Source organism: Nycticebus coucang, chromosome 13 (assembly GCF_027406575.1).
Source record: "Nycticebus coucang isolate mNycCou1 chromosome 13, mNycCou1.pri, whole genome shotgun sequence".
Classification (NCBI taxonomy): domain Eukaryota; kingdom Metazoa; phylum Chordata; class Mammalia; order Primates; family Lorisidae; genus Nycticebus; species Nycticebus coucang.
Window position 1 is genome coordinate 16,238,008 of NC_069792.1, and position 16,086 is coordinate 16,254,093.

Genomic DNA, 16,086 nt, shown 5'->3' on the forward strand with positions numbered 1-16,086 from the left:
CTGGGGCCAGGTTTGAACCCACCACTCTTGGTATATGGGTCTGGTGCCCTACTCACTGAGCCATAGGTGCCGCCCCATGTATTTTTTATTATTGTTGTTGTTATTGATACTTATCATTTAGAACTATTATTTAGAGTTATTTTAACTACCCTGTAAAGGACAGGTAGAATTCGGAATTTGGTCAGTTGTATCAACAAGGGCCACAGTAACTTTTTTTTTTTCTCTATTTTAATTACTTATTACAATTATTTTCTTTGAGGCCAGATGCTGAGGTTCATATCCGTAATCCTAGCACTTTAGGAGGCAAGGCGAGTGGCTTGCTGGAGCTTAGGAGTTTGAGACCAGCCTGGCAAGAGCGAACCCCGTTTCTAAAAACAGCTGGGCATTGTGGCAGGTGCCTGGAGTCCCAGCTACTTGAGAGACTGAGGATCATTTGAGCCCAGGAGTTTGAGGTTGCTGTGAGCTATGATACCATGGCACTCTACTGAGGGCAACAAAATGAAATTCTGCCTCAAAAAAAAAAAAATTAAGTTCATTTTAGAGCATATGCATCTAATCTGTAACTCTTAACATGTGACCTTTAAGTATATTAATACACTTAATCAGAACATTGGTACCGTTATATACTTTTTTACCTTAGTTTAATTTTTATGTACTTTTAAAGGAAATTACATAACCTGTTTCTTCTGATTATAGGGCAAAGAAAGGGAATGGTAAATATTTGGGCAAGCCAAATATTTTCCTATCCCACAATTATTCCAAATAAAATAAACTTGGCATTATAGTTGCTAGGTAAGAGTGAGAACATTTATCATTCAAATCCTTTCGTTTAAAAATGTTACAGGCACAGGGCGGCGCCTGTGGCTCAGTGAGTAGGGCGCCGGCTCCATATGCCAAGGGTGGCGGGTTCGGACCCAGCCCCGGCCAAACTGCAACAGAAAAATAGCCGGGCGTTGTGGCGGGCGCCTATAGTCCCAGCTCCTCGGGAGGCTGAGGCAGGAGAATCTCGTAAGCCCAAGAGTTAGAGGTTGCTGTGAGCCGTGTGACGCCACGGCACTCTACCCGAGGGCGGTACAGTGAGACTCCGTCTCTACAAAAAAAAAAAAAACTGTTACAGGCACAAAACAATTTGCAAACATTCTCTATGTATGGTAATTTAGTGGGGTGAAAACAAATTAGATATAAAGAAAAATACTTCAATTTGGTGCAATACCAAAAGCTATGAGCCCAAAGATCCCCATATTCAAAAAGCAACATAGAATGAAGAATTATCACAGTTCTCAAGCAAAAATAAAGTACCAATATCTAATTAAAGGAAAACTAAAATAGAATTTAATGTTCTAGAGTGTCCTAATAGTTAAGTTTGACTGAATATAACAGAGAAGCCCAAAATAATGGTGGCTTAACCAAGATGGCAGTTAATTTTTCTCTCAAGGTTGTTTCTTCCTCTTTTAAATGAAAGATAATCCAAGGAAAAGTGGGCTTGAGCTGATAGTGGCTGTACAATGTCTTCAGGGCCCCATCCAAGCTCTCTGCCATCCATAGCCTGAGCTTCCATCTCTCAGTTAGCTTCTGGTCCTCTGTGACTCTAAGATATCACCTTCTACTCAAGACTCCCAGCATGAGGAAAGGGGGCCTGAGACTAAAGATGAAGGATTTTTCCATGGAGTCATCTGTTTTTAAGTGGCCCTCCTAACTGGCCATCGGCATTCTGCTTAGTCTGTTTACCTGAACTCAGATGTCCACATATAACTAACTGCAAGGGAAACTGGGAAGTGTAATCCTTTAGCCGAACGGATTGGTGCCCTGAAATAAGGGCTACTTTCTTTCTTTCTCCTCTTTTTTCACGTGTTGAAGTAAACAGCAAGCAAACTCTGTCCCAATGCACACTGTTTACTGGAGGGAGCCTTGACTAGCGTCTCATCCATAGCCTGGATGACAGTTACTCAGGTTTTGGCTTTAGTTCCCCGGTTAGTGTGGCCCTGCCAAAGGCCACACTTACAGAGATTGCCAGTTGGTGCTATGATGCCTTAAGTCCTGTAAGCAGAATCTTATGGGATGTGTGTATGATTGGTTACCTGGAAAAATCAGATTTTCAAAGAAATCTGTGAGTACAAAAATGTTGGGCGCAGTTTGTTGTATTAATTGGGACCAAGAAGAAGGAAGTCAGTTATAGGCTCTTTTCTCATCTTTAAAACGCCAAGTCCAGGTATTCCTTCATTCTTTTCTCATGCAACGTCAAAGAGGTTAAAATGGTTCACCATTGCAGTGTTCCAAAGTAATGATAAACTAAAGTGGCTGTAATCCATGACCAGAAATGGCAGATTTCTTCCTTATAGTGTATCTCAGAGACACTTTAAGTATTTGAATTGGGTTTAAGTAACGCTTGGTATGTTTTTCATAGAAAGATAGTGCATTGCTGGCAAGAAAGAACTTCATAAATCTCAATTCCAAAATTGGTTTTTCCACACACTAGCTATGTGATACTGTGTTCTCAGTGCTGAAATAATAACGTCTGTCTCGTGGAGTTTAAATGTGGTAAGGAAGAGGGAATCCCCAGCCCCCCATCTGACAACAGAGGTTACAGTTAGTATTAGTTCCCTGTCTCTTTCGGCATAAAACGCAGGAGGCTTTTCACAAGAGATTATTAGCACTAGGGACTTGGGTTTTCTGTTTTCAAGATAGAATTGTGTCAAACTGAGAGCTGTAAATATTACTTCCTGTGTTTGCATGAAGAATTCTTTAGATAATAGTTTTAAATGACTTTAAGGTCAAAAGACAGGATGCAGGAATTTTCTGAGCCTGTAGGTTTTTGAAGGGTAATGGTATAGGGAAAAGTGAAACCAGGACTGTTTTGAAAGGAAAGAATTTAAGGTAAGGAAGGGCTTACAGGTGGGATGCAGGCTGGGAAAACTTAGTTGTAGAAAATCTGAGGAAAGGGATAAGTATTTAAGTTGACCGTTGAAAAGAAATCTGAATTTTATTTTCAACCCCCAAAGACTTCTTCCTTCAATTCGAGCTCCCAGGCACTCCACATTACAAAAAAAACCCACTTTATACCCACTTGAAAGTGAAACTAGTTACATGAATTTAATTATTATTTATTTTTCTCCTTTTCTGATGCTGTATTTGGCCTACTCCTGTCCCAATATGTCTTGTAATTTGATGTTTTCTATAGTACGTGGAAAGCACTGACATTGATACGCAGAAGCCAAGACCCTTGGGAAGGGTTAATGGATCATTGATTTGATTTTTGTAGTCAAATAGAACTAACAATTAGTTTACCAGTTTGAAGAACATTTACAAGTTTCTTCTTAGAAAAAGCCAAAAAGAAAACATTAGCAAAATCTTTGCTGGAATCTGTGAATGCCTCTTGTGGTGGTGGTTTGTGCATGTTAGACACTGAGATAAGAAGAGCGCCAGCAACAAGAACCCCAGAGGCAGCACTGTGCGGAGAGAGTAGCTAAGGGCGCTGAGGGCTTGGCCGTTATAACACCTGTGTAAGATCAGCCTGAAAAGTGGTACTTGGGTGTTATGCTCTGATACTTCATGATTTAGTAGTGATAATTTTTCATATCCCATTACAAATCCTGTGACAGCCAACCTCATTCTTCCTTACAGGACAGAGGTCAGGTCAAGGACACCTGTTCCTTTGTTTGAGAAGCCCCCAAGCAGGCAGATTTCCTTACCAGACTTGTCTCAACAAGAACCTCAGCTGAAGACACTGGCGAATGAGGAAGCACTGCAGAAGATCTGTGCTCTTGAAAATGAACTTGCTGCTCTCCGAGCTCAGATTGCCAAAATTGTGACCCTGCAAGAACAGCAAAATCTCATTGCAGGTTTGTAAGTCCTACATTTGTTTTAACTGGCAAACTGGAAATTAGAGAATGCCATTTATTTTAAATTTATTAGTAACAGTTTTGGGGGTTGTTAGAAAACTGTTAGTCGTCTTTGCATAGTCCATTATGGAGCCCACTCAAGCTTAGATAGTGTTTTTGTTTTGAACAATCTTGATGCTCTCAGAAGGAATGACTTAGGAAATATTTTTTGAAAATACGGGGCCAGGTGTGGTGGCTCATGCCTATAATCACAGCACTCTGGGAGGCCAAGGGGCATGGATTGATTGAGCTCAGGAATTCAAAACCAGCTTGAGCAACAGTGAGAACCCATTTCTAAGAACAGCTGGGCGTTATGGAGGGGTGCCAGCTAGTCCCAGGTACTCGGGAGGCTGAGGCAGGAGGATTTCTTGAGCCCAGGAATTTGAGGTTGCTGTGAGCTATAATGCCACAGCACTGTACCCAAAGTGACAGAGTGAGACTCTGACTCAAAAAAGAAAAGAAAGGAAAATACTGAAATTCATGCAGTTGCTTCAGTTGTTTATGTCCATGGATTTCTGTCTACTCGGTGAGAGGAACCCAAGTTCCTGTGGTTTACTACCCTGTGTCCTGATGCAAGCACTTGACCTTTCACCTTCCTTTCCTGCTCTGAAATAGGGATGGTGATACCTGGTTATTGTGAGAGTAAACGTGGAAAGTATATAACATGCTGTTAGCACGTAACTGCTTAATAGTTGTCCCTCTTCCTCTTGCCCAGAGTGGAAATTGCATTCAGGTCTTCTGGCCATTGCTTTTATTAGTGTGGCATCTTCACACTGGGGAGGAAATCATAGCTTCGAAATTCTAGCCCACTAACCTGTTGGCAAGTAGTTGGTGGCTTTTCTGTTCTTCCTGACTCCTGCCTAGACTCAGTATTAACCAGCTGTCCAGTAAGGATAAGGACAGTTAACCTGCCTCTGAGCTACTTTGCCTATGCTTCTAGATTTCAACAGAATCCAGCATGAAAACCTTAAACCTTATCTGAACTGGGGACAGCACTCTGGGTTCTGAGTGCTGGCCTTTGCATAAGCATATAACTTTACAAACCTGAAGGCCTGCCTTCTCTTAACTTTAAATTGCTTTTTTCTTTTGCTTTACCCCCCTCTTCTGGCAGACTAGGAAAACTTCAGTAAACAGATAATTTTTGAGTTAATATTTAGAGTCTAAATCTTTTGAGTAAAATTTTTGCATCTGTGTTCCCCCACCCCAATCAATATAGTGTACCCAAATAAACAACTCTTTAACCTCCAATTATGCAGAACGATGAATTTTAGGTCCTTCCTTTATAACCTTTTTAACTCTCAGTTACTTCTTGTTTTGGAAATGAAGTAAAACACTGTTTTCTTTTTTTCCTTCCACAAATTAATGCAACAGTAAATCTACAGCTTCTTCCATACACATTCTTACTCAATACAGTCATAATAGTTTTATGTGAAAATAGATTTCCAATGAATTACAGATTTTTCAGAGTTTTCCCAGATGTTTACAATAGTACTAAATTATCAAGCTGTATACATTGAAGATAGAGATGTTTATGCAGCACAGACTACTTCCTTTCTGCTAAAAGTGGTTACAAAGTGTGCCACATTCAACTTGAACATCTGATACCACAGTAACACCCTGTTTTAAATTAAATGGAACTCTTCATCTGGAAAGTTTTGGATTGAATGATACAGTAGCTGGGATTCAGGCATTTCTGAAAGTAACTGAAACTGCCTTTCTCTTTACATAACTGAGATTCACTTTAAGGCAGTGGTTCTCAACCTTCCTAATGCTGTGACCCTTAATACAGTTCCTCACACTGTGGTGACCCCCAACCATAAAAATATTTTTGTTGCTACTTCAGTACTGTAATTTTGCTGCTGTCATGAATGGTAATGTAAATATCTGATATGCAGGATGTATTAGGCGACCCTGTGAAAGGGTCGTTCGACCCCCAAAGGGGTCGCGACCCACAGGTTGAGAACTGCTGTTTTAAGGATATTGTTTTTGGGGATACAAAAATCCTCAGCATAATTTTGCTTTCAATAATTGATGTTTCCTTTGCCTAATACCAGCAGGATTAAGTTTATTGTTCCTTATTTCTATAGGTGACTTAGATTCTACCACATCTGCTGCTATACCACCGCCTCCTCCACCCCCGCCCCCACCGCCCCCACCTCTTCCTGCACCAGGGCTCCACCAGAGTGTATCTGCTATTGATCTGATTAAAGAGCGAAGACAGAGAAGAGCCAATGCTGGAAAGACTGTGGTGAAGAACAATCCAAAGAAACCTGACATGCCAAATATGTTAGAGATCCTTAAAGATATGAATAGTGTTAAACTTCGGTCAGTGAAGAGGTGAGGATTTATTTACCTCTTTCTTACTTCCCCATTTGTTTGTCTTATAAAGCAAAAGTACCAGATTTTTTGAGCAATTTTGTTTTATAACATGACTACTATGATTAGTTTTTAGTTTAATAGAAATGGGCCCCAGTCGCTGTTATACACAGAACTAAGAATTAGCAAAATAAACCAATAATATCTAGGTGATGGTTTTAGTTTACGTATTTATTCATTTGTGTATGTATGTATGTATGTATATATATATATATATATATATATACACACACACACACATTATCTATTTAGAGATGGGTCTCACTTTGTTGCCCAGGTTGTAGGGCACAATTATAGCACACTATAGCCTCAAAGTCCTGAGTTTAAGCGACGTTCCCATCTTAGTCTCCTGAGTAGCTGGGACTACAGATGTGCCATCACCTGGACAATATTTTTTTTTGGTAGAGATAGGTCTGTGTTGCCCAGGCTTGTCTTAAACTGCTGACCTCATGCAGTCCTTCCACCTCAGCCTCCCAAAGTGCTGGAATTATAGAAGTGAGCCATCTCTCTTGGCCCCATTTCACTTAAATATCAGCCCTTTCATGTAGTCTTCATTGTGATTGGTCATTTATTCAATAAAGATATGCTGTGTACCCCCAGCATAGGCAAGTGTGGAGGATGGACCCTTAATTGCTGAGTGCATAGTCTTTATTGTGAGATGTGTTAATGGCTCTTTGTTGGACTTTTGTGTGCTCTTTATTTTTTTTATTTTTTAATTATTTTTTACTAAATCATAACTTTGTACATTGATGCACATACGGGGTTCAGGGTACTGCTTCGATATACAATGTGAAATGCTTACATCGAACTAAGTAACACATCCATCACAATTATACTCATTTCCTAATAGTTTTGGAATGTACCATTGCATCATGCACATTAGGTGAGGCCCCCCTCAAATACCCTATTGTGTGCTCTTTAATTGAGCCTTAAATCAGGCTTACTTTCACTGTTAGCAGCATTTATCAGTGTCTTTATGGAGCAGTTGCGATGCCAACTAAGAAGTTCAGTTGGGGAAAAGGCTAACAAAGTACTTCCTGTAGGAGACCAGCATATTGATCTCCTCACCTGGTTTCTGTTCACTTCTGTAAGGTCAGAGCAAGATGTAAAGCCCAAGCCAGTGGATGCTGCTGACCCTGCTGCCCTCATAGCAGAGGCTCTGAAGAGGAAATTTGCTTATCGATACCGAAATGATAGCCAAGATGAAGCTGACAAAGGAGTTCCAAAGTCTGAATCAGAGGCCACCTCAGAGACGCTGTGGGTAAGGATTAGCCCAGATTTCTTCCCTGCCACATAGTAATTCACCCCATTTCTGAACACCTACATTTTTTAAGTCATTCACCTGTGTCCTCTGCAAGACTCAAAGGGAAAAGATAGGAGATTTAGTCCCTACAAGTAGATTGCAGCTAGGCGGGAAAAGGGTGACATCGTTGTTTAGCATTTATACTTTTATTTTTCTAACTATAAAAGTAATAGTTGTTCATTTAGAAATTTGAAACTTATAGTAACTTTGTGCTCTACAGAAGAGCATAAAGAAGAAAGCAAAAGTTTACCCCTGAGCTCACTACCAATGTTAAATTTTCCATGCAGGGTTATATTTTATCTTAAGCACAGTGAATTAAGTGTGAGTAACCTTGGGCAGTACTGTATATTTCGTGATACAGAAATTCAAAGTAAAACAAGATCATTTTCTCGCAGGGCACCCTGTGAGTCTTCTGAAGAGGATGGTTTTGGAGGATGTGTACCATGTGATAGGTAGAGATTGAATAGATTTCTAGAAGCTCTCAAATGCTAATTTGTACATTCCCTTTATTGGCAGTATTCCCATGGGGCAAACTTACATTTTCCAGAGAGGCAGACACCTTAGAAATTCTAGCACCTTTGAAACTGTTTAAACATTGGGAACTTTATTTCTCCCTTTATTAGAGAAGTAAAATTGGACAAAACGAGGGTATTGCCAAGATGATTGTAGTTTTTTTTTTTTTTTTTTTTTTTGAGACAAGCTGTCGCCCTTGGTAGAGGGTTGTGGCATCACAGCTCACAGCAACCTCCAACTCCTGGGGTTAAGTGATTCTCTTGCCTCAACCTCTCTTGTAGTTGGGACTACAGGCGCCCACCACAAAGCCCGGCTATTTTTTGGTTGTAGTTGTCATTGTTGTTTGGCAGGCCCAGGCTGGATTCGAACCCACCAGCTCTGGTGTATGTGGCTGGTGCCTTAGCCACTTGAGCTACAGGCGCTGAGCCTGTAGTTTTCTTTTTAAGGAAACAATTTGGCCACCTCTTTGCCTTTCACTGTGTTGACATGTTTTGTGTTTGTAACACCTGTGAATTCATAAAAGTTTTTTTTTTTTTAAATGAAGACATTTTTAATTATTTGATGCTAATACAGTATCTTTTAAATTAAAAATGGGACAAATTCTTTTCTTTATTCTTTTTTTGGAGACAGAATCACTCCGTCGCCCTGGGTAGAGTACCATGGTATCATAGTTCACAGCAACCTCAAACTCTTGGGCTCAAGTGATCCTTTTGTCTCAATATCCCAAGTAGCTGGGATCACAGGCACCTGTCATGACACCTGGCTAGTTTCTTTGGGGGGGGGGGGGGGTGGTATTTTCTTCTATTATTTTTTTCTTCGTAGAGATGGGGGTCTTGCTCTTGCTGAGGCTGGTCTTGAACTTAGGAGCTCAGGTGATCCACCTGCCTCAGCCTCCCAGAGTACTGGGATTACAGGTGTGAGCCACCGTGCCCAGCTGAGTGATTGAGAGGGAGACATACCATTACTGCTGTATGAACCAATATCTTTATTTATCCCCCCCCCTTTTTTTTTCTAGTTTGGGCCACACATGTTGAAGTCTACAGGAAAAATGAAGGCTTTAATTGAAAATGTATGAAACTCCTAACAGACAGCGAGCTGAGAAAGATATCCTGGTTCTGCTGTTGGTTTGTGAAAGCTGTTTGGCTAGTAGAAATCAACACTATTTAGTAAATACTTGACTTTAGTACTCAGTGGTCTCCTTTTTAGCCTAATTAGAAGATTAAGTAAAAACAAAAGCACTGTAAGTTTGGTTTTGCTTGTGTGAGATGGTCAGTTCTGGAGTTTTCCAAGACATAAGTATTCTGACATGTTTTTAATGCATAGCTAAGGTGTCAAGTTTCCAGTCTTGAAAACACTTGTATAGATTTCGGAACATAGAATGGACATTTGTGGATGTTACTGCACATTTTGAATTCTTAACACTAATTTATCTGTACAAATGTTTTATATGCATTTATTTGGATATAAAACAGTTTATGTAAAAATTAGTAATGAATGATGGCAATGAGGGTGCTGTTGTCTTCATTAGTTTTCAGTGATCATTTGGTGTTCGATGATGGCGAACAGCTGGTATAACATAAGTTGTTGGAGTCAAATATTTGAGATTGGAATCTTCATGCCTTGAACAGAACTTGTATCTTAGATTCTTTGCCACATTTCCTTGGAGCTGGGATTTGAGTAGGAACCAGATGATGTTCACTGCTGAGATTCTGTAACGTTTCCATTACAGGGAAGTCGAGGGCCTGGAAAGCTGCTTTTGCCTCATTGCCATCCATTGCTGAGGAAGAAATTATTTTTCAAGTAGTGATGAATTAATTACTGAATCAAATATCAAATCCCTTTTTAAGTAAAACCCAGAATGTACCATCTTCTTTCCTTTTGGAATTTCAGCATAATATAGTTTAAGACTTTTTATTATTGGACAAAATTTAACTTATAATGAGACATTGAATAGGCGAATGAATTTCCTGTAAGTTGTTTATCATTGGTGAGAATGCTGTTCCATTGAATTCCATTATGCAGTATAAACCATAGGTGTTATTAAAAAGTGGAGAACTGCCTTTCTCACTAGGTCTGCTAAGAACTTACTGTGACCATTTTCTAAATGTGTGACAAATCTTTATGATTTTTCTATTTATGATAAACTCAGTATAGTTAATGCCAGAGTATCCTACCGTGAGTAAATATCTGGATTTTTAATGTAAATCTAGTAAAAAAAAAAGTTGATACTTCCTGGAAGGATTAAGAGATGGGAAAGTAATACTCATTTTTAAGTTATTGAAAATATATGCATTGTTCTCCTACATATTAACAAAAATTGTGATAATTACATGGTTTGGTTATTCAACTTAAATTTGGACTGTGGCTTATTTTTTTATGTGTTGATGGTCATTGTTTCTGTTTGTTTTATATGATTCAAAATTCTGTCTTTCAAGAAATTCAGAAAATTTGCCTAACATGTATTTTGGCCTTCTAAGAAATTTATATTTGTATCAGTATTGAATTTTGACCAGTTCTCCAAAATAAGGAAGTTACTGTTTTAAAATAAACCAAGATATTTTATTTTCCTTGGACCATAGTGCCTACAAATATAAACATACGTATATATTTTTTTCTTTGTAATAGGTAGAATTCTTTTATATTGCACATGTAGCTTTTCAGAGTAATTTCCTTTCTGCATATTTTTTTAAAGAAGAAATATTAAAACAAGCTATGTCACCTCCCAGTCCCTTCTTCTCTTAAAAGGACCTTAGCATTAAAACAGCAGGAGGGCAGGTACAACGTATCTGAATTGTCTCAGGCTTCCCAAACCCACTTCTGAGATTATTGAAATTTGTTTTCCTATCTTCTCTCATACCTATCTCATGAAGTTCCTGGTTCTCTCACCCAACACATAGCTAAAGTAAAATATCTTAAAAATAGTTAGACTCTACTTTTATAGCTGAGGCTTAGAAAGGTAAGTAATTTCCTGTGTTTTGTCTACTATGAATTCGGACTAACCCAGAACCCCTCACTTTATGTGTGTGTATGTATCCTGGAGAAAGAGAGAGAGAGAGAATATCGCTTTACCTTATGCTTTAAACAAATGAGCATTTTTACTGTTGCCTTGTTCTGTGCTGCGTCGCTGCAGTTTCTAGTAGAATTTCTGCCAGAACATGTGGTCTCTGGCACCTGTACCGGTTACCCTCCTAAGCCCGTGCTTGCACAGGCTTGGCATTGGGAGGGTAGGATGCAGTTTGCAGTTCTGGCTGTGTCCCCGGTCATAGGCCTCTCTAGATTCCTGTCTGTCTGCTGTATTAAGAATTCCTGTGAATCTGTGTCTTGTGATGACGAGGAAGACATGAGGTAATAACTAGCAGAAACAAATACTTAGGGAAAACTATCATCCTGATAAGTTCTCCAAAAACAGAAGTTCCCTCTGTGGGATAAAATCTGGCAGAAGACGTTTAAATTTTCAGTTCATTCAACAAAGTCAGCTCTGGGATTGCCACACAGAATGAGACACTTGGTTTCGTGACAGCTGTCATTATTATGCCCATTGTAATAGTATTTCTCAGGAGCCTCCATCCATTCCAAGTGCCCTGTTCTGTTTCTTCTTTCTCCTTCTCACGTTAAGGCATTTGTCACGCTCTGAGCCACCCTGCTGAACCTGTTTCATTAGAATTCTCCTTAGACTTTCCTGTACCCCTTGTGAGTGGGCTAGCTCTTCATTGGTCTTCGTGCTCTTCCTCGAGGACAGGATGATAAAAATAGCACAACCAAGGAAGGATCCAGAACTTGTGCACATTTCACTCTGAAACTGCTGTCCTTATCCACTTCATATGTGCCAGAAGCCTTAATGTTCCTACATCTGGAACTTCTCAAAGTCATCTTATCCAGCAGATTCTCCAGTCCCTTGTTAAGGTCACAGAGGGTAAAATTTAGACATTTTTAGGCAGATAAATATATTAAGATAAGCCAAATAGCGTCTCATATTCCACAGTAAACAACTACCGTAGGCCAGCCCTTCATCATTTCTTTCTTCGCAGCTGGAAAGCCTTAATTTGGGGAGAAAGACCAGACTTTTCCTAACAGGGTTTTTAACCAAAGGTATAAAAAACTTACTTTTTAATGTTGCCTAGAGACCATCCATCTTCACTGGTCAGATAATGCTTTTTATAAAAGGGTGAAATAAAGCATATTTTCCAGAAAAACTACGTGTTTTCAGGTTGAAAAAGGATGAGGACTAGAGTATGGTTGGGAAGTCATTCTGAAATACTTGTGTTAGCATCGAGGGTAGAGAAGTAGGTGGTGTACTGATCTCAGGGGCTGGGCTATCCAGATCTCCTTGAATCCTGCCTTCCCTTTGCAAGGGAACACCTGGGGCTGTGTAGACTGCTCTGTGACCCAGGACAAAGCTATAGTGAGCTGTTCAAATCAGATTCTCCCCCAGGAATTTGAACAGGAAACTTCCAAGGAATGAGGCATTTCACAGGAGCTCAAATAAAGATGACATGAGGTACAGCTGTATCCATGAGTTTATATGGACCAGAGATTATGAGGAAAGAAATGTGGTACAATACAGTGACCCTTGATTCAGCACTTAATATGTGCCAGTACACAATTTTACGTTAAGAGGTAGACACTTTACAGGTTAGGAAGCCACTCTGAAAGTCAGGTAACTTGTGCACGTCAGATTAGTCAAGCCATAAAGACAGTGCCCAGCAGAACCAGACCATGCTGGCCCCCTGATCTCAGACTTCCAGACTCTAGAACTGTAATAATCAATATATGTTACAGGTCACCCAGTTTATGGTTCTTTGTTATAGCAGCTTGGGCAAACTAAGACAAGTACATTCCTTTATAATATTTCCTTCAAAAAGCTTATCTTAGATGATCTTTTATAACTTTTAATTTGAGCTAAGATAAAGGACCTTGGGGAAATCATTAGTCTGATTCTTTACAGGACATGGCTCAAAGAAAAACTTCAAATCTACGTTCAGAAAATCTTATAAATGCATAGCTTAAAAATAAGTATTGTAATAAGAATTTTTAACAAAGGCTGTTAAAGAGACCAATGGAAAGATTCAGTAAATCAGTTAAGTCTCTGTGCCTCGGTTTTGAATTTTGCCAGCAAGATATTCAAAATAGGGAGGTTTCTCTCTTTCCCCACCATCCTTACCAGACTTGAAGATGGGCTTTAGAACAACTTGGGAAGTATAAAACCAAAAAATATAATTGATAAAATTTAATATTTTAGTAAAATCATATTGAAAATTGGAAACCATATTGTGGAATCAAATTTGAAGGCTCAATGATTTTTACCATTTGTAGATGTTCACAATTAAAAAACCAAGAATTACTAGAAATGGTGTTATTTCCATTCATTCTCCTATAACGCCACACAACATACTGCTCACTTTGTGCAATACAGAAACCTGTCATATTATAACATTGCACACATTATCCTGTTACCCAGACATTTAGGGAACAGAGACCATGGTTTGTCATTTTAGTGCCTTGTTGTTATACACAGTACAGTCTCGTGCTGTGCACACAATAGGAACTCAGATATTGCTTACCACATGACTTTAGCATAAACAGACTAGTTCCAGTATAATTTCTCTTAGTCATGTATACTGATAGCTAAAAAGGGAACACATTAATTCCAAATTAATTTTTTCAACAAATGTTTATTGATGACCCAATTTGCACCAACCCTATGCTGAGCACAGGAACCAGGAAGATGGAGACCTCCTGTGTGCCCTCCATCAGCTCAGCCCCAGTTAGTGTGGTCCCATCTGTAGCCAGTGGATACCTGGGGGCTTTCCAAATGGCAGAGTCACCCACAGTCCTTAGTAAAGAACACTGTACACTCAGTCTTGCACATATCTGTGTTACCATATGCTTCACATGTATGCTGATGCTGGGGTGAATATGTACATTTCTTTAAAAGCAGCACTCAGTTCATATTAGCTATTGGTCATTATGTATTTCCTCAATCAGGAAATACTAATCAGGAGGGGATTTAAACATTGTCCATTCAAGGATACATGATTAAAAACACTGGAAACCTAATACGGATGTTTTAAGGTTTTAAGAAAATAGGTTAATAAAAACCAAGAGAGCACTTTGGAAAGACTGTTTTGGAAATATTCTCGAAATTACTAGCACCTCAACCTATACCTCAGGCACAAATTTATTTCCCAGGTTTGCAAAGGACATAAAATGTAATTTTTTTAATACAAAGAGGATCATTATAAACACACACACAGTGAGTATAAGTGTTCACCAGGAGGTGGCGCCTGTGGCTCAGTGAGTAGGGCGCCGGCCCCATATGCTGAGGGTGGCGGGTTCAAACCCAGCCCTGGCCAAACTGCAACAAAAAAATAGCCGGTGTTGTGGTGGGCGCCTGTAGTCCCAGCTGCTTGGGAGGCTGAGGCAAGAGAATCGCGTAGGCCCAAGAGTTGGAGGTTGCTATGAGCCGTGTGACGCCACGGCACTCTACCCCAGGGCGGTACAGTGAGACTCTGTCTCTACAAAAAAAAAAAAAATAATAAATGTTCACCAGGGATTAAATTTTTTCTCTTGTTTAATAAGTTAGGGCTTGTCAAAATTCTGTCCAAAGATGTTTGCTCCTAGAGCAGAGACCAAAGGGCCACTACATGCTGAAGTCTCCTGTTTGATTTTGAAAATCCATGTGAATTTTGCATTCTATTCCATTAATATTTACTTGGTTTTTCAAAACTGTGAGCTTCTAAATATTTAGCTTTTCTCAAATTTTTCTAGAGAAATTGGTGTTCAGGGAATACAGATCACATAGGAGATCCCCACATATACGTAACAAAACACAGCTTTTCAATGTGTTTATTATATGAAAGCAGAAAATGGGAGCAATACCCAGGTGTTCCCCTGAGAGTGTGGAAGTAAGAATCCTTTGAGCCTTAAACCGTAAGACAAACAGTGGTCAGAGCAGAAGTGAGCAAGCCCACAGGCAGAGTGGAGCCTGGGTAGGCCCAGCTGAAACAAGGTAAGGACAAAGCTAATGGATGTGCCAATCAGAGGCTGATGTGGGGGACCAACTTACTGGCAGAGAATCTCTAGCACCTTCTAGGGGAAGGGGGTACCCTGGTCCACAAATGTGAGAATCAGCAGGTATATTCCACCAGGGATACGGATACACGAGGCAACTTGGCTTCCCTTGCGCAGAGTCCGTGCTCACCAAGTAACCAGCTGGTCATAATTCGGCTTCCCAGGAAGAGCTGCCTAAAGGGAGAGAATGATCGATAACATTTCTCATTGCAAATGAAAATAATGATACTGTCTTTAAAAATATATGCATCAGCCACTGTGACCTCAGTTACTGTGAGTTTGCCATGAATTTGTTCCATTCCCTATGTGCTGACAGACTGGGTCTCTGAGCTTTTAAGGATCCTTATTAGAATCTCTGGATACACCAGATTTGCCGAGGTGGTGCCGCCGCATGTGCGTGGCCAGTTGATATTCCTCAGTAGGACGCTGCAACCCTCAGACCTTTTTCACACTGTCCAAGATGGTGGCCGCCTGAAATGTGGCTAGTCCAAGTGGAGATGCGCTGTAAGTATAAAATACTCACTGGATTTCAAAGACTTAGTATCAAAAAAGAGGGAAGTAAAACATCTCATTGATAATTGTTTTTTATAATGACTACATGCTTAGCCGGGTGTTGTGGCGGGTGCCTGTAGTCCCAGCTGCTCGGGAGGCTGAGGCAAGAGAATCGCTTAAGCCCATGAGTTGGAGGTTGCTGTGAGCTGTGTGAGGCCACGGCACTCTACCGAGGGCCATAAAGTGAGACTCTGTCTCTACAAAAAAATAAATAAATAAATAAATATAATGACTACATGCTGAAATGAAAATATTTCAGTATATTCTAATGTTATTAAAATTCCATCTGTTTTTTTATGTAGCTATTATAAAATTAAAATTGTGCAGCTTGCATTACATTTCTAATGGATATCACTCTTTCCTACAAATAAGTTTGCACTCTATCCCTTCTGC

The 16,086-nt window shown here is 39.7% G+C and overlaps 2 protein-coding genes across 4 annotated transcripts in view; one reads left to right on the top strand and one right to left on the bottom strand.

The window, feature by feature from the left end:
* The window catches only part of MTFR1 (mitochondrial fission regulator 1), a 66,114-nt gene extending 56,540 nt beyond the window's left edge, over positions 1 to 9,574 (top strand). For both annotated transcript variants that reach the window (XM_053558639.1, XM_053558638.1), the window contains exons 5-8: positions 3,622 to 3,839; positions 5,966 to 6,215; positions 7,347 to 7,515; positions 9,086 to 9,574. In XM_053558639.1, coding sequence (XP_053414614.1) covers positions 3,622 to 3,839; positions 5,966 to 6,215; positions 7,347 to 7,515; positions 9,086 to 9,145 — 697 coding nt within the window. In that variant the 3' untranslated portion in view covers positions 9,146 to 9,574. The remainder of the gene's footprint in view (positions 1 to 3,621; positions 3,840 to 5,965; positions 6,216 to 7,346; positions 7,516 to 9,085) is intronic.
* A 4,886-nt stretch (positions 9,575 to 14,460) lies between these two features.
* The window catches only part of PDE7A (phosphodiesterase 7A), a 125,733-nt gene continuing 124,107 nt past the window's right edge, over positions 14,461 to 16,086 (bottom strand). Inside the window, exons 14-15 of one of the 2 annotated variants that reach the window (XR_008373774.1) lie at positions 15,137 to 15,315; positions 14,461 to 14,585 (exon numbers count right to left, since the gene is read on the bottom strand). The gene's annotated coding sequence lies outside the window, so the exon portion shown is untranslated. Of the gene's footprint in view, positions 14,586 to 14,850; positions 15,316 to 16,086 lie in introns of those variants that run through there. The other variant, XR_008373773.1, reaches the window with a different exon arrangement.